The 26,824-nt window shown below is 45.2% G+C and overlaps 2 protein-coding genes across 3 annotated transcripts in view; both read right to left on the bottom strand.

Annotated features, from left to right (window-relative positions):
• adcy1b (adenylate cyclase 1b) overlaps positions 1 to 5,586 on the bottom strand; it is a 199,651-nt gene extending 194,065 nt beyond the window's left edge. Inside the window, exon 1 of the mRNA XM_060920370.1 lies at positions 5,487 to 5,586. Coding sequence (XP_060776353.1) covers positions 5,487 to 5,586 — 100 coding nt within the window. The remainder of the gene's footprint in view (positions 1 to 5,486) is intronic.
• The window catches only part of LOC132881512 (NAD-dependent protein deacylase sirtuin-5, mitochondrial), a 96,145-nt gene that overhangs the window by 3,213 nt on the left and 66,108 nt on the right, over positions 1 to 26,824 (bottom strand). The window contains exon 10 of one of the 2 annotated variants that reach the window (XR_009654055.1): positions 2,584 to 2,599. The exons of the other annotated variant lie outside the window; for it this stretch is intronic. The gene's annotated coding sequence lies outside the window, so the exon portion shown is untranslated. Of the gene's footprint in view, positions 1 to 2,583; positions 2,600 to 26,824 lie in introns of those variants that run through there. 2 annotated transcript variants of the gene reach the window in all.

Raw genomic sequence — 26,824 nt, 5'->3', positions numbered from 1 at the left:
CCGCCCGACAATGTCCCCAGTCGAGGTCAACAGCTCCCCACCCGCACTGTAAACAGTGTTGGCAGAGTACTGCTTCCCCCTCCTGAGGCGCCGGACGGTTTGCCAGAATTTCTTCGAGGCCGACCGATAGTCCTTCTCCATGGCCTCCCCGAACTCCTCCCAGTTCCGAGTTTTTGCCTCCGCAACTGCCCGAGCTGCAGCACGCCTGGCCTGCCGATACCCATCGGCTGCCTCAGGAGTCCCGGAGGTCAACATGGCCCGATAGGACTCCTTCTTCAGCTTGACGGCATCCCTTACTTCCGGTGTCCACCACCGGGTTCGGGGATTGCCGCCACGACAGGCACCGGAGACCTTGCGGCCACAGCTCCGAACAGCTGCGTCCACAATGGAGGTAGAGAACATGGTCCACTCAGACTCAATGTCCCCCGCCTCCCTCGGAAGCTGGGAAAAGCTCTCCCGGAGGTGGGAGTTAAAGACCTCCCCAACAGAGTGCTCGGCCAGACGTTCCCAGCAGACCCTCACCATACGTTTGGGCCTGCCAGGTCTGTCCAGCTTCCTCCTCCGCCAGCGGATCCAACTCACCACCAGGTGGTGATCAGTTGACAACTCAGCCCCTCTCTTCACCCGAGTGTCCAAGACATAGGGTCGGAGATCAGATGACACGACTACAAAGTCGATCATCGACCGCCGACCTAAGGTGTCCTGGTGCCACGTGCACTTATGGACACCCCTATGCTCGAACATGGTGTTCGTTATGGACAAACTGTGACTAGCACAGAAGTCCAATAACAAAACACCACTCGGGTTCAGATCGGGGAGGCCGTTCCTCCCAACCACGCCCCTCCAGGTGTCACTGTCATCGCCCACGTGAGCATTGAAGTCCCCCAGTAGCACAATGGAGTCCCCAGTCTGAGCACCCCTCAGTACCTCTCCCAGGGACTCCAAGAAGGCCGGATACTCTATACTGCTATTTGGCCCGTAGGCACAAACAACAGCAAGAGCCCTCTCCCCAATCCGAAGGCGCAGAGAGGCGACCCTCTCGTTCACTGGGGTAAACTCCAACACATGGCGGCTGAGCTGGGGAGCTATAAGGAAGCCCACACCAGCCCGCCGCCGCTCACCACGGGCGACTCCAGAGAAGTGGAAAGTCCAGCCCCTCTCGAGGAGCTGGGTTCCAGAGCCCAAGCTGTGCGTGGAGGTGAGCCCAACTATCTCTAGCCGGTACCTCTCAACCTCCCGCATAAGCTCAGGCTCCTTCCCCCCCAGCGAAGTGACATTCCATGTCCCAACAGCCAGCCGCTGTGTCCGGGGATCAGGTCGTCGAGGCCCCTGCCTTCGACTGCCACCCAATCCACACTGCACCAAACCCCTACTGCTACCTCTGTGGGTGGTGAACCCACAGGAGGTCGGGCCCACGTCACCTCTTCGGGCTGAGCCCGGCCGGGCCCCATGGGCAAAGGCCCGGCCACCAAGCGCTCGCATACGAGCCCCAACCCCGGGCCTGGCTCCAGGGTGGGGCCCCGGCTGCGTCCTACCGGGCGACGTCACGGTCCTGGATTTTTTCTCCATAGGGGTTCATAACTTAAGAAAGGAAAAATAAAAATGATGATTTGTGCTAAACAAAAACAAGATATTTACTGCATATTTGGAAAAGTAAATGACAAAATGAATTTATTTCAAAAGTATATCATAGAAACACTCAGCCATACATGAAATAACCTGGAAAATTAATGCAGGTCATTTTTGACCCATGTTGTGCATTAGAAGGGTAGTGATACAAAAAGGGTTTTTATTTAAAAAGTAAGAAATGAAAAAATAAAATAAGGATGTATGATGATCAAAAACAAGTTAATTGAGGAATACCTTGAATACTGAATGATGGAATTAATTTATTGCAAAGATATAGAAGATAAAAACTCAGCCGGGTTACTTTTGACCCATGTTTTGCATCAAAGGGTTAACTAAATTTTATATATCTTTACAAAATATTACGTTTTACAAAACTTTACATTTGTACATTTTCCAAAACTTAACAGACCTTTTCAAACTCTTACATTTTCCAAAACTTTTCATTACAAAAACTTTACATTTGTGCGTTTTACAAAACTTTACAAATATTTAGGAAAGGTTACATTTTACAGAATTTTACAAAAATGTACAAAACGTGTTTTACACAACTTTGCATTACAAGATGTTTACATTTGTACATTTTACAAAACTTTATAAAAAATCTGACAATTTTCCCTTAAAACTTTTTAAAAAAATTTACATTTGTACATTTTTCCAAAACTTTATATAACAAAACTGTACAAATCTTTACAGTGCAAAACTTTACATTTGTGCATTTTGTAACACTTTACAAAACTTTACAAACTCTTACATTTCCCAGAACTTTGCATTCCAAAAACTCTACATTTGTGCATTTTACAAAACTTTACAAATCTTTAGGAAATTTTACATTTTAGCAAATTTTACAAAAATTTTAAAACGTGTTTTACACAACTTTACATTACAAAACTTTTACATTTGTACATTTTATAAAACTTTACATTTGTAAGACATTCATACATTTTTACGCACATCTTTACAACACCAGCACCTGGGAATAAACAAAAGTGTGTTAAAGATAAACAAATGATTAGAAAGTGAACACTTATTGTATAATTGTAAAGAGAGAACCTTATGAACTCAGTCAGTAAAAAGAAAATGATATAAACGAGGAAGTAAAAACAGGGTTTCCCCAGGTTTGACCACCATAAATTTAAGACTTTTTAAAGACCTTTTTAAGACCACTTAAATGAGAATTAAGACCTACATCGCACCCATTATGCGGCCATAGAACACCAGATCAAATTCCCAATAATGACAAATGTTTCAAGTAAAAATACTTTTATTATAAAGGTTATATACTTAAAAGTCATTATGTGCATTTCTTGTCGAATCTTCACATTCAAGACAAGCAAGACCGAATTTTGTTATGTAAGACGTTTTGTTTTTTCCACAGGAGAATGTTGTAGCGACTTCTGAGTCTGGGAACACAGCCTTAAAGAGTTCGCTTATGCCGTCATTCGAGCTGTACGAGTGGTGTTCCGTAATTGTTTTTAAAATCCAGAGCACCTCTGCCCGAAGTGTCGGGGTTCCACCGACACCCATCATGCCATCATGTGCCCTTGTGTTGTTGCTAGCCTTGCCGATGGTGTCTGGCTTGGCTGATGCTGCTGGCGTTCGACAGTGGTGCTAGTGCCAACTCCAGGTGCATTCGGAGATTGAACCGTGCAGAACTGAGCGATGGGCTGGTGGCGGTGGAGGGCAGATGCAATGTGCTTTGAGCTCTTCATGTGAGACTCTAAAGCGAAATGACCTATAGTGGACAACTTGAAGGTCTTGTCGACAAACACAGCATCTTGCTTCAACGTCACTTCCAGGAACCTCCCTCGCCCAATCACGATATCTTTCATCTGAAAGCCACTGCTGATTAAAATGACACTTCCCCATGCTGCGATTCGCGGAGTCTCCTCTCCACCACGGACTCCGACGATTGCGCCGGCGCGAAAATGTATCAATATTATTTCTTTCTTTGCGCATACTCCAAGAAATTCACTGATGTTACGCAAAACCCACGTTTTCACATCGTAGAATAGTATGAGTAAATTTAAGACCTTTGTTTAAAAAATTAAGACTTGGGCAAAGCAATTTAAGACTTTTTAAGGCCTTAATTTTGGAATATTAAATTTAAGACTTTTTTAAGAGTTTTAAGACCCCGCGGCTACCATGAAAAAGTGCTTCATGAGCCCAACACCTTCCCGGCTCCAGCAGGAGCTCCAGCATGACCCCCTGCTGTGTTGTGGGAAAGCTGTGTTGGGTTTATAAACGTTGGTTCACCTTCTCTCAGCACACTCATTACACCTCGTCTCAGCTCTCAGAGCCGGACAGCAGCACTGTCTCAGGGTTCGAGTCTTACACGGACGAGGATGGAGCGGGTCTCTAACATGGGACAGTGCTCACAACTCAGACTTCATGGAGACAAGCTCAGGAAGAAACTGTGCTGAGTCAGGAGACGATAAACAGCAGCAGAAAGACACAAGTTTACACACGGCCCCGAACTGCACTGTGTCCCTCACAAGAGGTTCGAACAATCTACAGAGATACAGTGACCAGCTCATATAACTACAGATTACAGGGACGATTAATAATTAACACTGGGGCGTCGTGGCTCGGGTGGCTGGGGCGCCGTGCCGTGGGTCCTGGGTTCGGTTCCGGCCCGGGGTCGTTTCCCGATCCCTCCCCGTCTCTCTCTCCCGATCGTTTCCTGTCCTGTCTCTGCACTGTCCTATCCAATAAAGGTGAAAAAGCCCCCAAAAAACCTTTAAATAATAATAATTAACACACTCTCGCTCATTGTCTTCTGCTATTTTCCTCTCTCTCTTTTAAAGATTTCTTTTGGGCTTTTTTCACCTTTTATTTCGATAGGACAGTGTAAAGACAGGAAATGAGTGGGAAGGGATCGGGAAACGACCTCGGGTCCCCGGATTTACAGCATGGCGCCTTATCCACCTGAGCCACGACACCCCCGTCTTGCTTGCTCTCTCTCTTTTTCACTCTGTCTCATGCTGTGTATCTCACGCTCTGTCTTCCTCTGTCTCTTTTCTCTCCCTCATGCTTTGTGTCTCTCTGTCTTCCTCTCTCTCTCTCTCTCTCTCACACTGTCTTGATCTCTCTGTCTTCCTCTATTTTTCTCTCTCTCTCACACTGTCTCACACTCTGTCTTCCTCTATCTGTCTCTTTTCTGTCTCACTCTCTGTCTTCCTCTATCTGTCTTTTCTCTATCTCTGTCTGTCTCTCTCTCTCTGTATTCTTCTATTTAGCTCCTCTCTCTCTGTCTCATGCTGTCTCACTCTGTCTTCCTCTCTCTTTCTGTCTCTCTCTCTGTCTTGCTCTGTCTGTCTTCCTCTGTTTCTTTTTTCTCTGTCCCACTTTCATCCTGTGTGTGTCTCTCTCTTTCTCTCTCTCACTCACTGTGTCTCACTGTCTCTCTCTCTCGCTTTCTGTCTTCCTCTGTGTCTCACTGTCTCTCTGCCTTTCTCTATCTGTCTTTTCTCACTCTCTCTCTCGCTCGCTCTCTGTGTCCCACTGTCTCTCTCCTGCTCTCTCACCCACTGTCTCGCTCTCAGGCTGACATCAGGGTGTCTCAGGATCTCATCACATGACTGCTCCAAGAGGAAACCTTTGAGGGGAATTAAAAGCCCTCCACCTCCTGTGTCTCTCCTGAAGCAGAGCTGGTGGTGAGTCAGAGATCCGGACCAGTGTTCCTGCTTCCGCTGGTGGGGCAGGGCCTGGTTTCACTGCCAGGGTGGCAATCAGGCTGGGGGGAGGGGTCGGTTTTGGTTCCTGGCACATTTGGTCCCAGCAATCAGGAACTGGACGGTGTAGAGAGAGAGGAGAGGGAGAAAGGGACAAAGAGAGATCAAGGGAAATAAAAGGGAGACTGGCAGGTGATCCTCCGTGAGCTGGATGATTGTGCAGAGCGGCACTGGATCCACTCCAACGTTCCTGCCAGGAGCTGATGGAGAACTGCCTCTGTGTCATGTTCCTCAGCCAGCATCCACCACTTTCAGAAGCTGCTGTGTGAAGACAAACATGCAGCTGACCTCTTGATGGGTCATCCATGTTCCTCTGGAGCCCAACCAACCCCCTGGAGCACTACCTTCACCTTCATGCTCTTTACTCCAACAGGACAGGCAGAGAGCGCAGAGACACAGAGGATGAGGAAAAAATTCTTATGATCTTCTGGTGTTCTGTACTCTGTGTGTGTTCCACCTATTCATCTTCTGTAGTATTTTAAGACCTTCTGGATGAGCCACAGTGTTAAACCATCAGACGCTTTCATGCAGCGAGTCCAGCTGAGTAGTTCGGAGCTTGTGTGGGTTTTTTTCTAAGATATATATAAAAATATAAATCCTCACCAGCTGCTTAAGCTTTTAACTTTCGATATTGAATTCCTCATTTTCACAGCGAGAAAGTCTTTTCCTTCTATTTTTACAGTCTGAATGAAAGGCACCGCAGAGGAACTAATCACGCAAGAGCCTTTATTTATACACACAAGAAACCAAATCCAGTCCGACTGTTATATCTCTGTGCTGTAGTGTATGAACTGAGTGACTATATTTAGTATATAATAAATATAAAGTCCAGATAGTGGACATTCCTTCGAATTGATTGCACAATGTAGAAATTTTCTTGACATATTTCATAGCACTGAGGCTCTTCACAACAGTAGATGTTGAAAAAGTGCAAATAACTCAATTAGCGGTCTACGTATTTGTACAATGGTACACTGTCATGAACCGTGAGTTGGCCTGGTGGTTAGTGTGTTTGCCTCTCAACCGGGAGATCACGAGTTGTACTTGCGGTTGGGTCATACTTCTTCTTCTTCTTCTTTTGGCTGCTCCCGATTAGGGGTCGCCACAGCAGATCTTTTGTCTCCATTGCTCCCTGTCTTCCACATCCTTCTCTACCACACCTGCCACTTTCATGTCTTCTCTCACCACATCCATGGATCTCCTCTTTGGCCTTCCTCGTTTTCATTTGCTTGGCAGCTCCATCCTCAACATTCTCCTTCCCACATGCTCTGCATCTCTTCTCAGGATGTGCCCATACCATCTCAGTCTCATCTCTCTTAGCTTCATTTCCAAGCTCTCTACATTTGCTGTCCCTCTGATGTGCTCGTTCCTTATCCTGTCCAACCTCCCATCGCAAACCTTAACATCCTCAACTCCGCCACCTCCAACTTGGCCTCTTGTCTCATGCGGTTGGGTCATACTAAAGACCATTATAAAAATAGTTCCTACTACCACCATCTGGCAAGGCACGCTGCAATACAGATGCAAGTGTGGAGTCAAACTCTCATCGTGACCAAAGGACTAGCCCCGCACTGTAACCCTAGCTGTATAGAGCACTTGCATGTGACGTCATATCCGATCCAGATTGTGAACAGACGCCACCTTGTCGGTCAAACGCCATATTTCCGCCTTCTACTTCTGCTTCTACCTTTTCTTCTGGAAAACCCTACTATATACAATTCTACTACAATGTCAACTCCACTGAAAATCAATAAAACATAAGACGAGTGGAATCCTGTGTCCGAGTCCTTCCCTTTCAAGTGTGGGAAACCCATGATGCTCACATACACTTGACAGTAGGCTGCCACGGGACCCTGACAGGCGTGCAAAATGGATTGCTGCCATCAGGTATACCATATATACAGTAATAGTGATAGACTACTGGTACTTGATCTAACTGATAATATAAAATATTCAACCATGATAGTGGATATGGCGGCGCATGATGGGGATGCTGCGGCTACAAGCTCTCCCTACCTGTGCACGTTTATGTTTTTTGTGTGTATTTTTGCATGTTGTTCATCTGTACCGGACTTCAATATCCACTACAACCGTATGGACTTACTGGACATTGGTTTCCAGCAGAAAATGACGGTTTGTAGCGATTTCCATCGCATGCACAACATTCCGGACGAGATAGCGAGACCAGCGGGGTCTCAATACTTAAGTGACTTACCCGTCCAATGAGGATTGTTATTTTCTTGTTTACAAGATGCCACATCTGAGTCGCTGACAAATCCTGAATTTCTGTAAAGAAAACTGTCCAGAGATTTATAAGCACGCAGTGCTTCACCACTGAACAGCGAGGGAAAAGTTAATGAGGTAATTATACACGTCCGGGTATTCCACCTCTGGCAGTTCAATATCCATTGACAGGGTCGTGAAAACTACGTCCGGTAATCGATAAGGGTCACTAATCTGTAGGTCGTTTATTTTAGACATATATCTAGTTATCTGTTCATTAGAAAAATGAGCCGTGTAGTCCGTCGGTTGAAATTGATCCATTTTGTACACGAGTGCAGCAGTATTCAGCGGTGTTTTTTACCGACAAGATGGCGGCTGTTTACATTCCGGTCACGTGACTGCAAGAGGTCTATAGGCAAGAGGCCAAGGGCTATAGAATTGGAGATCGGCGCCGCCCAATGTGCCTTAAGGGCGTGGTTAGTACTGGGATGGCAGACTGCCTGGGAAGATCAGGTCCTGGCATGGGAAGGACTCTGAGTTTGACTGACATTGTAGTGAAGAGGTCACCAAATGCCCACAAGTCACAAATTCTGAAATAAGACGACCCAGTCAGTTTCTTTTCTTCTGCCTATTTCAAAAACACAAGCTTCAACGAGACATTCAAATTCGGCTCCTCTTTCTATCACAAGTGGAGCTCATTAGAATGATCCCACCCCTTCATTTGAATATCTCCATTCGTGGCTCTTGCGAATTAATATTCATGAGGAAAGTGCGACCTGGTCACTCGGCTGGTAGAAGAGGACTGGGGGTAGGGTAAGGTAGGGTGGGGTGATGTGAACAGTGGCTCATTATCATTTAAAGTGACAGGCCATCCCTCAAATGAGCCATTTTGGACAGGGCTGTTTAGACAGGGTGAAAAGAGAGGTCTGGTGTTTTAGGCCAAGTTTACATTAGACCGTATCTGTCTTGTTTTCTTCGCGGATGCACTGTCCGTTTACATTAAACCGCCTGGAAACGCCGGGAAACGGGAATCCGCCAGCGTCCACGTATTCAATCCAGATCGTGTCAGCTCTGGTGCTGTGTAAACATTGAGAATACGTGGATATGCTGTGCTGAGCTCTAGCTGGCGTCGTCATTGGACAACGTCACTGTGACATCCACCTTCCTGATTACGTGGTAAGTGATATGCGCTGGGATCACACACACAGCGGCTCAGTCCCGAATCACTGCTCGTGCGCTTCACTCGCGCGCTCTGTGAGCTGCGCAGGGCCGGAGTGCGCACCCTCCAGAGGGCACTCGCTGTTCAGGGCGGAGTGATTTGGAGCGCAGGATGCCTGCGGAGCCGAGCGTATCCGTGTATTGGTGTTGCTGTGTGCACACTAATCGTTTTAAAAACGTTAATCTGATGATCCGCTGATACGGTCTAATGTAAACATGGGCTTAGACTTGCAGTATTTTGACCACACATTTCATTACGACCTCAGGGAACTTGTAGAAAAGAGGGATAATATATCACTTTTAACCTCAGCTAAACAGTTGATCCAATTACACATCAAGCAGAAATGAGTACACGAACGGCTTTGTTTATGGGGTGCCAATATTTACATTTTCACCATAAATGGAAAACCCAGTTCACTGAACGGGGAAGGACGTAACAGATGTGCATTTTCTCTTTGCACTGACTTTGTAAAGAGGTGAAATTTGATTTCGAATTTCGTGAACCATGCTGTTGTTGTGAGCCAATAAAAAACAAGAATGCAATGCAGGACTGCATGAGCTTCTGTTTTTTTAAGTAGCGAAGCACGCTAGTTTGATTGATTCATCAGGCATTTCATACACAAAGACAATTCAAAGTGCTTGACGGAACAAAAGGTTTTTAGTATCTAGCTACATCGCGAGGTTTTTGCAGGAACATGCTGTTTATTCTCTGTAGCGAAGCGAGAGAACAGTCACGTTATCCTGCCTTGAACCCAGGTCAACAGGATGCCAAACCTCCACCCTGACAACAACACCAAAGAGCTTGGCTTATTGGCATAGCAGTCAAAACACATACTCAACTGTACTGACGGGCACACCGTCAGACTGCCCTCCCCTTCAGGAGGTGCACCCTTGCACTTGACACACACAGGCATCCCTCAGCCATACAGTGGTGCTTGAAAGTTTGTGAACCCTTTAGAATTTTCTATATTTCTGCATAAATATGACCTAAAACATCATCAGATTTTCACACAAGTACTAAAAGTAGATAAAGAGAACCCAGTTAAACAAATGAGACAAAAATATTATACTTGGTCATTTATTTATTGAGGAAAATGATCCAATGTTTCATATCCATGAGTGGCAAAAGTATGTGAATCTCTAGGATTAGCAGTTGAAGGTGCAGTACGAGATTTTTTTCAGGAGTATTTTTTACCATATTGCTTGAAAAGCTCCTCACACCTAGCCTGGGCCCGCCCATCCTAAGCGTGACGCAACACGAGGGCCTGTTGCGAGCTTAGTCTGGCCAGGCAGGCTATCTACAGCATTTCCAAGCTCCCGAAAAATCGGGAACCAATCAACTTTGAGCATCTCCAACGGCCCTGGGTAGAGGCGTGTTCAAGGCAGTGACGTAATAGAACTGCGACCGGAAGCCATAGATTGTTTACAGAATCTATGCCGGAAGCGCTTCATTCACATCACGAACATGGAGCAGCGGCAAGCCTTTAACACAGCGGTAGATGCTGTATTGAAAGCATTCAACGGGAAGTTCTCATTGAAAACGGAGCAAAGAGCAGCCCTGGAGGTATTTATTGAAAGGAAGGACGTTTTCGCCTTGCTCCCGACCGGCTTCGGTAAGAGTTTAATCTACCAGTTAGCCCCGTCGCGTCGCATACGTCAGAGGAAAGAGTGATGTGATTGGTTTAAGCTTCGTCACAGCCTTTTCTGGCTTCGACCAGTAGCAAACTGAGGCATTTCAGGGAGGCGGGTCAACCACGGGCTCTGGGAAACGGTTGGGCTTAATAGCTTGGCCAGACCAAATGCTCGGAGAGCTTTGAAGTCGCGTTAGCCAGGCTACCTCACACCCATGTTGCATGCAGTACAATAGAAGGTTTGACCCAAAAACGAAATATTTTAATCCAGTCTACAGTGTAAAATAAAGGAAAAACGCCATCAAATCCGATCAAGGTAACCACCTCAAAATGATTGGATACTGACACGTCAATCAGACTGAAGCCCGCGACCGCAAACCCCCCCACCCCCGCCCCTACCCTTGCGTGTACAGTATGCGCAGGGACCACTCCAGGTGAACTAAGCCATTTCAAAGCAACGGATAGATAGCCTACCATACTAACCCATTTTATCTAGATACTGGCCTACAATAATTAAATAACACTATGGCAGAACAGACGCACACAACTGGTCAAAAAAGAAAACGAAAATCCGTATTCGAAAAGGCAACTGCCAGGAAACTTTATGAAAAAGGACGAGTCAAGACCAGAGTGAACATTGGCGCAGCGTTTGACCGCTGGCGGCGACTCAAACAACAAAAAGGACTTCAAACCAATGCAATGGTGGACCTGTTTCTACTCGATAGGTAAGATAACATCTCATCTCATCTCATTATCTCTAGCCGCTTTATCCTTCTACAGGGTCGCAGGCAAGCTGGAGCCTATCCCAGCTGACTATGGGCGAAAGGCGGGGTACACCCTGGACAAGTCGCCAGGTCATCACAGGGCTGACACATAGACACAGACAACCATTCACACTCACATTCACACCTACGCTCAATTTAGAGTCACCAGTTAATCTAACCTGCATGTCTTTGGACTGTGGGGGAAACTGGAGCACCCGGAGGAAACCCACGCGGAGAACATGCAAACTCCACACAGAAAGGCCCTCGCCGGCCCCGGAGCTCGAACCCAGGACCTTCTTGCTGTGAGGCGACAGCGCTAACCACTACACCACCGTGCCGCCCTAAGATAACATTATGTATTTATTACATTTTCAGATAGGACAGTGTTGTCATTTTAACAAGTGTACACCCTGGCAGCGAGAGCATAACCGATGATACGGACCACAATGTAGGTTTTGCTAAGTTAGCATGATTTGCAAAGTTAGCTGACACGGATTGTTATACTAACGCGTATAGTCGTATTACGTCCTTGATGGTAGTTTTTCCATGGTATTTATTTCATGCATACAAACGATTTGTTAGCTTAGCTGTATGTGGCACAAACGATAACTCTTATTTATTGTTTTCTTAGTTATGAAGGCATGACACAAGCCAGTTCAACACCAATGAAGCATGGGTTTTTGAAACCACCTCCTCCTCCCGTATCCACTATTCGTTCGGATTCACTCTCAGGCTCTGACCTGTAAGTACCATTATGTTCACATAAACATGGTTTTGGCAACATGCTCTTCGATAGTAAATGTAGCGCTTTGAAAAATAGTGCTTGCTTGCGGGTATAATGTTGCACAGTTGCAGATATATGTTTTGAGAAACGATTATTTCTGCCCTTGAGAAACAATGGCATCTGACAAATATCTGACAATGATTGCTTTTACATGCAGGCAGTATTCCAGTTTCAAAGTTTAGCAAAGTTAGGATGAGAAAATCGCCTTCAAGATTCGTCAGTAACATAATTCCATACGGACTGTAATGTTAGGTCGGTGTATGTATGAATTGGGACTGTTCCGCGAAAAAACAATAGTAAAATGCAGATTAGAGCTATCAACATGAACCTTAGCCATGAACACTGCTTGGGCTAGGGTGGTGACTGCTACAGAACCCCCGACATATCAGTCTTACTACAATTAGATTAGGTATAACAAGTATGAAAACAAGTGAAAAGTCAACTTCTAATGTAGTATGCAGACAAATATTTCTTGGAATGATAATCATGTTAGTTGGTTACTTTCACTACGATGTTGTTCAGTCTTACCTGAGAAGACGCCACGGCACACCTGATGATCTCTCCTTCCGTGCTAACAGTGGTTGAAACACACTGAGCTAATGCAAACAGTCCTCGCGACAACCATGAACGCTCGGGAACCGGCAATGCGCGTTCATGTGCTTTGGAGGCACGGGTAGGGAAGGGGGTGGAGACGCGGGGGGAGGGGGAGCAGGGGTGGAGACGCGGGGGGAGGGGGAGCAGGGGTGGAGACACGGGGGGTGGGAGCATGGCGAGGGCAGGCGTGTTTCTTTTCAAAATATGGCTTGCGGGAACCGTTATTCCAAAATCTCGTACTGCACCTTTAATTTGAAGGTGAAATTAGAGTCTGGTGTTTTCAATCAGTGGGATGACAATCAGGTGTGAGTGGGCACCCTGTTTTATTTAAAGAACAGGGATCTATCAAAGCCTGATCTTCACAACACGTTCATGGAAGTGTATCATGGCACGAACAAAGGAGATTCCTGAGGAGCTCAGAAAAAGCATTGTTGATGCTCATCAGGCTGGAAAAGGTTACAAAACCATCTCGAAAGAGTTTGGACTCCACCAATCCACAGTCAGACAGATTGTGTACAAATGGAGGAAATTCAAGACCATTGTTACCCTCCCCAGGAGTGGTCGACCAACAAAGATCACTCCAAGAGCAAGGCATGTAATAGTCAGCGAGGTCACAAAGGACACCAGGGTAACTTTTAAGAAACTGAAGGCCTCTCTCACATTGGCTAATGTTCATGTTCATGACTCCACCATCAGGAGAACACTGAACAACAATGGTGTGCATGGCAGGGTTGCAAGGAGAAAGCCACTGCTCTCCAAAAAGAACATTGCTGCTCATCTGCAGTTTGCTATAAAGATCACGTGGACAAGCCAGAAGGCTATTGGAAAAATGTTTTGTGGATGGATGAGACCAAAATAGAATGTTTTGGTTTAAATGAGAAGCGTTATGTTTGTAGAAAGGAAAACACTGCATTCCAGCATAAGAACCTGATCCCATCTGTGAAACATGGTGGTGGTAGTATCATGGTTTGGGCCTGTTTTGCTGCATCTGGGCCAGGACGGCTTGCCATCATTGATGGAACAATGAATTCTGAATTATACCAGCGAATTCTAAAGGAAAATGTCAGGACATCTGTCCATGAGCTGAATCTCAAGAGAAGGTGGGTCATGCAGCAAGACAATGACTCTAAGCACACAAGTCGTTCGACCAAAGAATGGTTAAAGAAGAATAAAGTTAATGTTTTGGAATGGCCAAGTCAAAGTCCTGTCCTTAATCCAATGGAAATGTTGTGGAAGGACCTGAAGCGAGCAGTTCATGTGAGGAAACCCACCAACATCCCAGAGTTGAAGCTGTTCTGTACGGAGGAACGGGCTAAAATTCCTCCAAGCCGGTGTGCAGGACTGATCAACAGTTACCGCAAACGTTTAGTTGCAGTTATTGCTGCACAAGGGGGTCACACCAGATACTTAAAGCAAAGGTTCATATACTTTTGCCACTCACAGATATGTAACATTGGATCATTTTCCTCAATAAATAAATGACCAAGTATAATATTTTTGTCTCATTTGTTTAACTGGGTTCTCTTTATCTACTTTTAGGACTTGAGTGAAAATCTGATGATGTTTTAGGTCATATTTATGCAGAAATATGGAAAATTCTAAAGGGTTCACAAACTTTCAAGCACCACTGTACTTTTCCCATACCAGGGTGCCCCACCCATCTCTGGGGTCCCCTCATACAGCTCACACCTCCAATGGCTTCAGCAAGCCATCCCACTTCTAACACCATCTGTAGCAAAGCGAGAGAGCAGTCACTTTATCCTGCCTTGAACCCAGGTCTACAGGATGCCAAACCTGCACCCTCACCACAACACCAAAGAGCCTGGCTCATTAGTAGAGCAGTCAGAGCACATACACAACTGTAGTGACAGGCACACCGTCACACTCTTGTTGCCTGGTACAAGTTACTTATTAGCAATGTTGACACTTCTGGATGAAGAACAAAGGCTGAACTGACAGACTGGAACAGGTCCGTAGACGCTGCGACCAAAGAACATCACACAGATACTGAGGAGGATGGATCGATCAACACTCATATGTGATTATGAAGAGAATAATAGCTAAGAGCTAAAGGAGCAGGTCAGAGGATGGGAAAGTGTTTCCAACTCCAGACTGAAAGTAGCGATCAGGGGCTTCGGTGGCGCTAAGGAAGATAGACTGGAGGGTAACTTTAGAACCTGTTCCATATCTAAGAACCATTAGAGCAAGATTATACATTCCATATCACATCAGGGGTGGGCAAATCAATAGCCCTGACGCCGAGGACAAAAACATTACATCTCATCTCCTCTAGCCTCTTTATCCTGTTCTACAGGGTTGCAGGCAAGCTGGAGCCTATCCCAGCTGACTACAGGCGAAAGGCGGGGTACACCCTGGACAAGTCGCCAGGTCATCACAGGGCTGACACATAGACACAGACAACCATTCACACTCACATTCACACCTACGGTCAATTTAGAGTCACTGTGGGGGAAACCGGAGCACCCGGAGGAAACCCACGTGGACAACATGCAAACTCCGCACAGAAAGGCCCTCGCCGGCCACGGGGCTCGAACCCAGACCTTGCTGTGAGGCAACAGCGCTAACCACTACACCACCGTGCCGCCCCAAAACATTACATATCCCAGTTATTAATTTTATGTTCATACAGTAGCTGCCTGGCAGAAAAGTAGGCTCAGTGAGCTAGCAGTCACCAGGAAGGAACATTTGGTCATGACTTTTTACATATTCACCCCTCGAACTTTCCCATATTTTGAACTGAAATGCATTTAATTGCGATACGTCACAAAAGCCCTGAATATTGAATTAAGGAGAAAATTCAATATAGATTACAAAATTAGGTTGCAAAGTATTGCATAAGTAATCACCCCATTATTGTAGTACTCTAGTCTGACTCATGCCCTAATTTTAAGGACTCATGACTTGACTTGGACTTGTGCATTAACTGCAATCGGACTCGTAAACTGGAGGTGAGGACTTGTGATTTTTCTTTATTTTTTTGTAACATGCCATAATCTCATCTCATCTCTAGCCGCTTTATCCTGTTCTACAGGGTCGCAGGCAAGCTGGAGCCTATCCCAGCTGACTACGGGCGAAAGGTGGGGTACACCCTGGACAAGTCGCCAGGTCATCACAGGGCTGACACATAGACACAGACAACCATTCACACTCACATTCACACCTACGGTCAATTTAGAGTCACCAGTCAACCTAACCTGCATGTCTTTGGACTGTGGGGGAAACCGGAGCACCCGGAGGAAACCCACACGGACATGGGGAGAACATGCAAACTCCGCACAGAAAGGCCCTCGCCAGCCACGGGGCTCGAACCCGGACCTTCTTGCTGTGAGGCAACGGCGCTAACCACTACACCACCGTGCCGCCCTTGGTATAAGATATTTATATTAATATCTACATTCATTTTTATACTAATTTTGTGCAAGAGAATGCACATTCACCTGTTCATACACCATGTTCAGGAACAAACTTACGTTAACGGTACTAAAATGCCTAGAGAGAACATCCCTAGGATTGTCCGCTTTGCTTATGCAGACTTCTCGTGCAGTGGGAAAAATGCCCTGCTATGTGTTCCATATGTAGAAGAACTATCGAGGAGATGACGGGGACAACCTCGAACAAGTCATTTGGCAAGACTCCACCCAGAGAAGGAAGTGATCCGCTATGGTCATTGCTCTGTTGATAGCGGGGCTTGCTGAGCAGTGAACTAGCTAGTGTTAACCCTCTCTCATGTTATTTGCCCTGTTGATAGCGGGGCTTGTGTGAGACTCAACTTGGATCATTAGTGGACTTGACTCAGACTCGATTCAAAATTTTCTTTAAATGACTTGGACTTGACCACTGGGGACTCAAGACTGGACTCGGACTCAAGGTTTAGTGACTCGACTACAACACTGCCCATTCCTGTGAAACCTCAAAAGGAGTTTGTTTGCCAATAGGAAGTTGCATTGATCATGTCCCAAGAACTCAATATCCAACCCCAAATCAGAAAAAGTTAGGACGGTATGTTAGAATTGAAATTAAGACTGATTTGAAAACAAGGATTTGTAAATTATCTTTGACTTGTATTGCACTCAAAATAATACAACAGCACGTTATGTGATGTCTGACCTCGTGAATTTTTTTGTCTTTTCAAAATAAACAAATTTCAACTTTAATTCTTGCAACACATTAAAAAAAAGTTGTTGCAGTAAAGCGTTTACCACTTTATAATGTTCCCATTCCTTCCCACAACACTTAAAAGGTATTTAGGGACTGAAGACACCAAGTGATTAAGTGTTTCAGGTGTTATCTTCTTTGTCCCATTCTTCCATTTGTTCCAATTGTCCCATTGCAACAGTACGGGGTCGTTCATCATTGTCATATTATTCATTTCTAAATTCTCCACACATTCTCTATTGGGGACAGAGGGGACACGCCCTCTTCTTCCACAGCCACACCTTTGTAATGTGTGCAGAATGTGATTTTGTTAAAATCTCCCTGGAAAAGATGTCGTCTTGAAGGCAACATATGTTACTCCAAAATCTCAATGTACTTTTCTGCATTAATGCTCCATCACAGAAGTGTAAGTTACCTTTGTCAAGGGCACTGACCCAACCCCATACCATGACACACCCTGGCTTTTGGACTTGTACGGTACCTGGTAACAGTCCTGGTGGATGGTCCTTTTCGTCTTTGGTCCGGAGCACACAGCATCCATTTCTTCCAAAAAAGGCCTGGAATACTGATTCATCTGACCACAATACACGTTTCCACTGAGTGATGGTCCATCCCAGACGCCTCTGAGCCCAGAGAAGTCGATGGTGCTTCTGGACACAGTTAACATAAGGCTTCCTTTTTGCACAGTAAAGTTTTCACTGGTGTTTGTGGCTGTAACTCTGTATTGTAGCTTGACAAAGGTTTCCCAAAGTAATCCTGAGCCCATGTGGTTATATCAGCTATAGATGAATGAAGGTTCTTGATGCAGTGCCATCTGAGGGATCGGAGATCACGGGTGTTCAGATTAGGCTTGAGCCCTTTGCCCTTTACACACTGAAATTCCTCCAGAATCCTTGAATTGTTTAATAATATTATGCACCATAGAGGGTGAAATATCCAAATCCCTTCCTTTCTTTGAGAAACATTGTTTTTAAACACTTCAATAATTTTCTCATTCATTTGTTGACAAACTGGAGAATTTATACCAAATCGTGATTACAATCACCTGTTGACGTCACATTGCTATTTAATTGTTTTACCTCATTTCTAGCCCTAAATTACCCCATCCCAACTTTTTTTTTGAAATGTGTTACAGGCCTGAAATGCAGGAATGGCTGTATATTCACAAACAAAATAAAGTTGGCCAACAAAACATGAAATATCTTGGGTTCATTCTGTCTGTAATGAAATTTTGAAATCACTGCTTTCTTTTTTGCATTTTCCATACTGTCCAAACTTTGTCTGATTTGGAGTTGTAAACATCTATAAAGATGACCCAGGTGACCTTGACCAAACTCTGACCCTGGACTCTTATCAGTGCCTGGTAGCTTGGAGGCCACTTATGACTAGAATTGACCCTGATACCCAGATTACTTGCACTGATGGGGTGGAGATGGCAATCAAATAAAATCAAATCAAGTTTATTTGTACAGCGCTTTTAACAATAAACATTGTCGCAAAGCAGCTTTACAGAATTTGAACGACTTAAAACATGAGCTAATTTTATCCCTAATCTATCCCCAATGAGCAAGCCTGTGGCGACGGTGGCAAGGAAAAACTCCCTCAGACGACATGAGGAAGAAACCTCGAGAGGAACCAGACTCAAAAGGGAACCCATCCTCATTTGGGCAACAACAGACAGCCTGACTATAATATTAACAGTTTTAACAGGTATAACCCTCAACTGTCCTCATGGGGCCGTCCTTCACAGGAGTGGGGCGATAAAACTCCGACCAGACACAGGGCACCAGGATGGATCAAGCAGGTACGAGGGGCAGAAGAGGCCAGCATCTCAATCCCAGGATCAACATGTAACTCAGAGGGACAGATGGGGGGGGGGGGGGGGGGGGGGGAAGAAAACACGTTGTTAGGTATGCCCTATACCAGGCAATGAGGCCTGGTACATCCTTGACAGGTCACCGTTCTAGCAGGGCTAACACAGAGATGAACAACCATTCACGAAGCCACGGTCTAAAGGTTAGAGAAGCAGCTTTGGGACCAAAAGGTTGCTGGGTTGATTCCCTGGACCAGCAGGAATGGCTGAAGTGCCCTTAAGCAAGGCACCTAACCCCCAACTGCTCCCCAGGCTGCTCTGGGTATGCTGTACATCACTCTGGATAAGAGCATCTGCAATTTAGAGTAGCCAGTTGACCTCAAACAGGTGGAAGAAAACCAGAGGAAATCTACGTAGTCATGGGGAGAACATGCAAACCGAATCTGGGACCTGCTTGCTGTGAGGTGACAGTGCTGACCACTTCACCACTGTGCCACCCAGCACCTCATTAAAGGTAAAATGATATCAGTTCACCTTGAATCTGGAGATCCCTGGTCATGCTGAACCTTAATGCACTGATACGTTGGTATCCCATGATCTTGTACAAGCCACAAAATGATCTCAGTCTCAGTAGGTGTGTAACTTGGTTTGATCAACAGTTTTGCTGATGCAGTCTCATCTCGTTTTTGTGTAACGGCTGTCAGATGGGCAGCTCAGTCATTTCTCCTCCACACACGGCATGCTCATTTAGACTCGTGCAAATATGAGTCATTCTTCTTCACCATACTGAATGTCAGCCTGCTGAGACCCTGGGTGTTCAAGAAAGGAAAGAGTAGGAGAGACAGGAAGAGGAGGAAGACTAGATTTGCTGCGGTATTTGATTTTTTTTTATCACTATGCATTAGTCCAATCTGAGTGATCCAAGATCATCTGAGGTGCCTTTGGGACTGCAGGACATCTAGAACGAACCCGCTGACTGCTCGACTCGTCTCCTCTTACTTTTGACATTTGTCTTTTTCCCCTCGGTCCACTGAGAAAGAAATATAGGGCAGCTCTCTCACCTGTCTGAGCTTATGGCTCGAATGAAGTCTCAGCTGAGAAACAGAGAGAGAGAGAGAGAGAGAGAGAGAAGCTTTGAAGAATGTAGACAGTTAAAGACGACCTGAAATCATAACAGTATGAGCTCATGTCCCTGGGTAGATTGTCCTTGTCAGTAATTTTCCACTAACTCTTTCCTCGCCTCTAAATACCCCCTGATATTTGTCATTTGTTTTTTTCCTCCCCCTCACTGAGCTGGCCTTACATAAACACTAGCAAGCAACAAGGCACTCATGTCGCATATGTAGTTTCTGTTTCTACAAGCTAGCTAGCTGAAACACCATGAGTTAAACATTTGTCAGGTTGTTTATGTTGCATGCTAGGCTTCACAATAGTTTTTTTTTCTTCTCAGATCAACAAAACTAGCTAACTATACTAGCTACATATAGGGCCCGTTTACACGAGGACGCTGTCGGGTAAAAACGACTAAATATTTTATCGGAAGTGCCTTTCGTCTACACGGGGACGGCGTTTCCGAGGCTGAGGCCCACTTTACACGGGGACGGTATAAAACAAAAACGCAAAAGTCCGTTTTCGTTCTCACTTTTTTCCGCGTCTACACGACCGTTTTCAAGGAGGAAATCTGCATCTATACGGTGACGCATAAATGTCTCCGCTATGTCTGCACGCATGCGCAACGTCTTCTGTCTTGTCTGATCTGCACATCTGCGCTGCTGTTCTGTCAAGTTATCCTACCAAGCCTACTACGCATGCGCGAAATCCAGGAGGGTAGGAAAATTCAACAGTAGTTTTGTCCCACCGATCAGCTGGGCTGATAGAAAATCGGTGAGAATTTCACGCATTTGCCGATTTTTATGTTTTGTGCGTATTGGTCGAGTCTTTGGCCGAGTCAAATAATTTGTAATGACTTGTTTTGAATAATAAAACGGTCTGTATGAGAACTTGCTAGGATAACTTTACAGAACACCGGTCCAGCTTAGGTACTGTAGTGCTCGAGGGAGGAGCAGGAGCAAACCGAAACTCTTTTAATCTGCCTTTATTAAGTAACACTCACTCTTGTTTCGGTGAAGAAGAGAAAAGGCAGTGTCCATCTCAGCAAAATAAACCCGTTCGGCTGCTAGTTTTGTTTTCAGTCTCAGGTTTATGGTTTCACGAGCGGCTTGAATAGGCGGCGCGCGTGTGCACGCACACGCGTGTGCGTGTGTGTGTAACTTGGCGACACCAAACTGAGGAGCTCCAGCCGGGCGGGTGAGCAGGAAAACACATCTACTGCATTAAAACACAGAGCAGCTTGAAGGTCCGTTAGATCGATGTAATCAGACATGCTCTTACTTTTTTACTTACTTTCTTACTTCCCGGGCTGGCATGTGCAGTATATGACATATGTATGACGTAAACGCGTACCCGACGTGAGCAGATCCGAGCAGAGTTTCGCGTATTGGGTAGTTTAGACGGATATGCAACGGGGGCCGTTTTTAACTTATCCACTCTGGAAGGCGTTTTCAATTTTATCCGTTTTTCAGCCTCGGAAACGCCGTCCTCGTGTAAACGAAAGGCACTTCTGATAAAATATTTAGTCGTTTTTACCCGACAGCGTCCTCGTGTAAACAGGCCCTGAAAAACAGAAAAAATTGAAAACGCCTTCCAGAGTGGATAAGTTAAAAACAGCCCCCGTTGCATATCCGTCTAAACTACCCAATACGCGAAACTCTGCTCGGATCTGCTCACGTCGGGTACACGTTTACGTCATACATATGTCATATACTGTACATGCCAGCCCGGGAAGTAAGAAAGTAAGTAAAAAAGTAAGAGGATGTCTGATTACATCGATCCAACGGACCTTCAAGCTGCTCTGGCAGCTTTAATAAACGTCCAGGAGTCCTTCGAACATCTATACCGAATCTGCACATATACCGTTAATGAACAGAGGCGGGTATAGCATGCTCTTACTTTTTTACTTACTTTCTTACTTACCATAGGCAGAGTAGTCAAAGTTTTCGCGGCGCAGATGTGCAGATCAGACAAGACGGAAGACGTTGCGCATGCGTGCAGACATAGCGGAGGTCTTTCACAGCACCACCTAGCCGCCTGGCACGCACATCCAATTGAATTCCACACATTTATGCGTCACCGTATAGACGCAGATTTCCTCCTTGAAAACGGTCGTATAGACGCGGAAAAAAGTGAGAACGAAAACGGACTTTTGCGTTTTTGTTTCAGACCGTCCCCGTGTAAAGTGGGCCATAGTCAGCAGAGATTCTTGCTGCATTCTATTTACCTCAGAAGTCGGAGCTGGGAATGATGTTACACTCGAGCTGACGGCGTTCCAGTACAAGAAGACAGAAAAATCAAGATAGACACCAATATTAGTCATTATTAGCTATTATTAGCAATACCGGGCGGCACGGTGGTGTAGTGGTTAGCGCTGTCGCCTCACAGCAAGAAGGTCCGGGTTCGAGCCCCGGGGCCGGCGAGGGCCTTTCTGTGTGGAGTTTGCATGTTCTCCCCGTGTCCGCGTGGGTTTCCTCCGGGTGCTCCGGTTTCCCCCACAGTCCAAAGACATGCAGGTTAGGTTAACTGGTGACTCTAAATTGACCGTAGGTGTGAATGTGAGTGTGAATGGTTGTCTGTGTCTATGTGTCAGCCCTGTGATGACATGGCGACTTGTCCAGGGTGTACCCCGCCTTTCGCCCGTAGTCAGCTGGGATAGGCTCCAGCTTGCCTGCGACCCTGTAGAAGGATAAAGCGGCTAGAGATAATGAGATGAGATGAGATTAGCAATACCAATTCTAGCCAGATTAGCTATTATTAGCAATACTAGTTTAGCCAGATTAGCTATTATTAGCAATACTAGTTTAGCCAGATTAGCTATTATTAGCAATACCAGTTTAGTCAGGTTAGCCATTGTTAGCAATCCCAGTTTAGCTAGGTTAGCCACTGTGTCACGTTCATTATGTCTTCTTATTAAATCAAGTCATTAGTTTTCTTTTGTTACAGACATGTAAACATTAGCTGTAAACATACATGTAACATCAGCTGATTACAAAAGCACGTCACACACCAACATCCGGGTGGCCCTCTGATGAAGACGGAAGTTACACCGTCGAAACATGTCAGGTAAAGGAAAAAACTTTTACATGTCTGTAACAAAAGAAAACTAATGACTTAGGTTAGCCATTGTTAGCAATTCCAGTTCTACCCAGGTTAGCCATTGTTAGCAGTCCCAGTTCTAGCCAAGTTAGCCATTGTTAGCAATCCCAGTTTAGCCAGGTTATCCATTGTTTGCAAGACCAGTTACCATTGGCTAAGCTGGGTAGAGCTAGAATTACAATACCAGTTTAGTCAGGTTAACCATTGTTTGCAAGACGAGTTCTAGCCAGGTTAGCAATCCCAGTTTAGCCAGGTTAGCCTTTGTTTGCAAGACCAGTTACCGATGTTAGCAATTCTAGTTCTACCCAGGTTAGCCACTGTTAGCAGTCTCAGTTTATCCAGGTTAGCCATTGTTAGCAATTCTAGTTCTACCCAGGTTAGCCACTGTTAGCAATCCCAGTTTATCCAGGTTAGCCATTGTTAGCAAGACCAGTTCTACCCAGGTTAGTCATTGTTAACAATTCTAGTTCTATTCAGGTTAGCCATTGTTAGCAATCCCAGTTTTAGCCAAGTTAGCCATTGTTAGCAATCCCAGTTCTACCCAGGTTAGCCATTGTTTGCAACACCAGTTACCATTGTTAGCAATTCTAGTTCTACCCAGGTAAGCCATTGTTAGCAATACCAGCTTAGTCAGGTTATCCATTGTTTGCAAGACCAGTTACTGATGTCAGCAATTCTAGTTCTACCCAGGTTAGCCATTGTTAGCAATCCCAGTTTATCCGGGTTAGTTATTGTTAGCAATCCCGGTTATCCATTGTTTGCAAGACGAGTTCTAGCCAGGTTAGCCATTGTTAGCAATCCCAGTTTAGCCAGGTTATCCATTGTTTGCAAGACCAGTTACTGATGTTAGCAATTCTAGTTCTACCCAGGTTAGCCACTGTTAGCAATCCCAGTTTAGCCAGGTTATCTATTGTTTGCAAGACTAGTTCTACCTAGGTTAGCCATTGTTAGCAATCCCAGTTCTAGCCAGATTAGTCATTGTTAGTAATACCAGTTGATAACGACACATTACCTGTGATTTTGCAGACACAAACACCATAACAACATGTCCACAGATAGATGTTGGACACTATTGCGTGTACGACTGTTTTAATGAGACATAAATAAGACAGAAGTGCTAATAAACAGTGTACTACTACAGCTTCCACTCTGTTCATGCTTTGGAGTGGCCATCTTGGATTTTGAAGTCAGGGTTGGTGAGGTTCCTCTGACTTTCTGATTTCAGGGAGTGTTCTAGGTGAACTTTCGACCTGGGAACTTGGAAATTCTGACTTCCTAGTTCAAATGGAACGCACTAATGATCGAATGAGAGCTCTTCGTTCGACAGGTAAGACCTAACTGGAGATCTTTTCTACGAGTTACAGGTAAGAATTAAAGTTGTGAAAGGGGGAACTGAAGAAACATCAGACCACACATACAATACTTTAGGGTTAGATTTTTGAAAAAAAAAAAAAAGGTCTCTGCTTCATCGTTTTACCTAATTTCACAGAATTTGAAAAAAAAAATAGATCAACGTTTACCCTCTTCATTGTTCATTATTTTCCTGTAACATCGCGACACAGAGGGTGTTAATCATAGCAACAGATTTTTTTTTAGCAGAAGATAAAAGTGCTAAAAATGAGACGGTGTAACAAGAGACATGTACATTTATTTTATATCTGGAGGATGTAAACAAGTCGTGTGTGTGTGTGTGTGTGTGTGTGTGTGTGTGTGTGTGTGTGTCCAGTTAGTATTGAGGTTTTTCACCCACGTGACCAAGTCATGTGATGCATCGTTAGGCTGCCATTTTGGACGTCACGGCTCGAATCGGTTTGAATGCAAGGAAGGCGACAAACGAAAAACAAAAGAAAAAGGAGCGAGATGCAGAAAACACCTTCACTATCCAGCGACGTAGGGCATTTACAGGGCGAGCAGAGGGAGAGGTATTTGCAAAAATTGAGGTTAGCAGGCTTAGAGAACGACGTTTACCTGCTTCCACCAGGATTGTTCACTGACGTACGGAAGTACACGAAGCCCTCGTCTTTACCTGACTTCGGCCCACATGATCTGTATACCTATGTCGTTAAAAACCCATCGCCATACACAGGTATTGATCTGAAAGCGTATAAGAGTTTGGATGCCTACAAATATTTTGTGTCAGGCTGGGTAACATGCCTACATCAGCGGGTCGTCCCTGGAGCCGGTGGTCGCCATCTTATTACAGCTAAGGTTTGTTCACATTTTCATTTACTTTCGGTCCTCAGGATAAACAAAATGTTATTAAATGTCATTGAAATAACTTCTTAGTCTGTTGAGACATGGCCCGTTATAAATTTGCTGTTACCAGGCAATGACCAAGAACTGTATTATTAGGGTCGGTGTCTGTGTTGTAGCAGTGTACTAGCAGCTAGCTGTTAGCACTAGCTAATGTCAACAACATAGTAGCTAGTATGTTACTGTAGCAATGTTTACGTTCAGTCATTTGGATGACTGTTAAAACCTTTCAGTCTCAAGTTTTTCCTTTACTGTATTTACTAGTTTACTGTAATTATGATCCGGCAGCTATTTACACCGGATCCAGTGTAAATAGCTGCCGGAGCGCGCTCCGGCTTGCTCCCCCTCAAATTAAGCAGCGCACTCCGGGAGCAAGCCGGAGCGCGCTGCTTAATTTGAGGGGGAGCAAGCCGGAGCGCGCTCCGGAACCTCGGCCGGAGCACTCCGGGAGCAAGCCGGAGCGCGCTGCTTAATTTGAGGGGGAGCAAGCCGGAGCGCGCTGCTTAATTTGAGGGGGAGCAAGCCGGAGCGCGCTGCTTAATTTGAGGGGGAGCAAGCCGGAGCGCGCTGCTTAATTTGAGGGGGAGCAAGCCGGAGCGCGCTCCGGCAGCTATTTACACTGGATCCGGTGTAAATAGCTGCCGGATCATAATTACAGTAAACTAGTAAATACAGTAAAGGAAAAACTTGAGACTGAAAGGTTTTAACAGTCATCCAAATGACTGAACGTAAACATTGCTACAGTAACATACTAGCTACTATGTTGTTGACATTAGCTAGCTTGACCTTCAAAATGGCGGACACCAGGGCGTCACGTGACCCTGTGATGTCAGGTGAAATACCTCAATTAACAGGGGGCTTTCTGATGGGGGTCAGGTGTCAATTCTGTAGACACACACTGGCTGCATTCATCTACCGAGAACAAAGACAGGTCTGATGGGCTCCATCAGCGCTGATGCATGTCCCAAGGACATCTGACAGCATGAACACACACACACACACACACACACAACCATTAGCCAGGTCGAGTCAAATAATCTGACTCTCAATATATTGAAAATACTGTCACAGTGAGCACTAATGAGGGAGGTGTGTGTGTGTGTGTGTGTGTGTGTGTGTGTGAGTGAACACATCAAATCTGAGCTATTTCCTGGGCTTCATTTCTTCTTTTTCTTTTCCCCCTCCTACATTTTATTCTCTTCCGTTCTGTGCTTGTCGGATGGAGCAACAGCTGACACTCCACTTCAAAAATAGCTTCAAGAAAAGCAACAAGCCTACACACACACACACACACACACACAGGATATGTCCATCGGAGCTCAAACAGAGATCAAGCTGCAAAAGATTTACACTCAGCTCCAGAATTATTGTCACCCTCCATTATAATGAGCCAAAATGAATAACACACAATGCAGGTTTTTTTTCTTAAAGCTTAAACATATGGCGACGCTGCAAACGCAATTTGTTCCGCTTTCTGCAAAACAGTGCTTTCAAAAATTATTGGCACCCCGCAGCGATGTTTTCCAGACAGAGAACATCAGCACTGAGTCTCTTCCTTGTGAAGAGTATTGTGTATATTTTTGCACTCTGTATACTGTGCTCAGGGTTTTGGCTCGACAACATTAAAACTGAACACTTGCTATAGAAGAATTTTGAAAACTTTGTGTTTTCAGATCCAAGTGTCAAGAAAGAGACAGGAGAACCAAGTGCGTGTCACGAACACAAGATGATTTATTAATAAAAGGGGAAAAGGGGATGGGAAGAGTGAGGGTCTGAGTGGTGGCTGCGGCTGAACGCGC

This window comes from Neoarius graeffei, chromosome 1 (genome assembly GCF_027579695.1).
Source record: "Neoarius graeffei isolate fNeoGra1 chromosome 1, fNeoGra1.pri, whole genome shotgun sequence".
NCBI lineage: Eukaryota > Metazoa > Chordata > Actinopteri > Siluriformes > Ariidae > Neoarius > Neoarius graeffei.
This window is presented reverse-complemented; position numbering and strand designations above follow the sequence as displayed.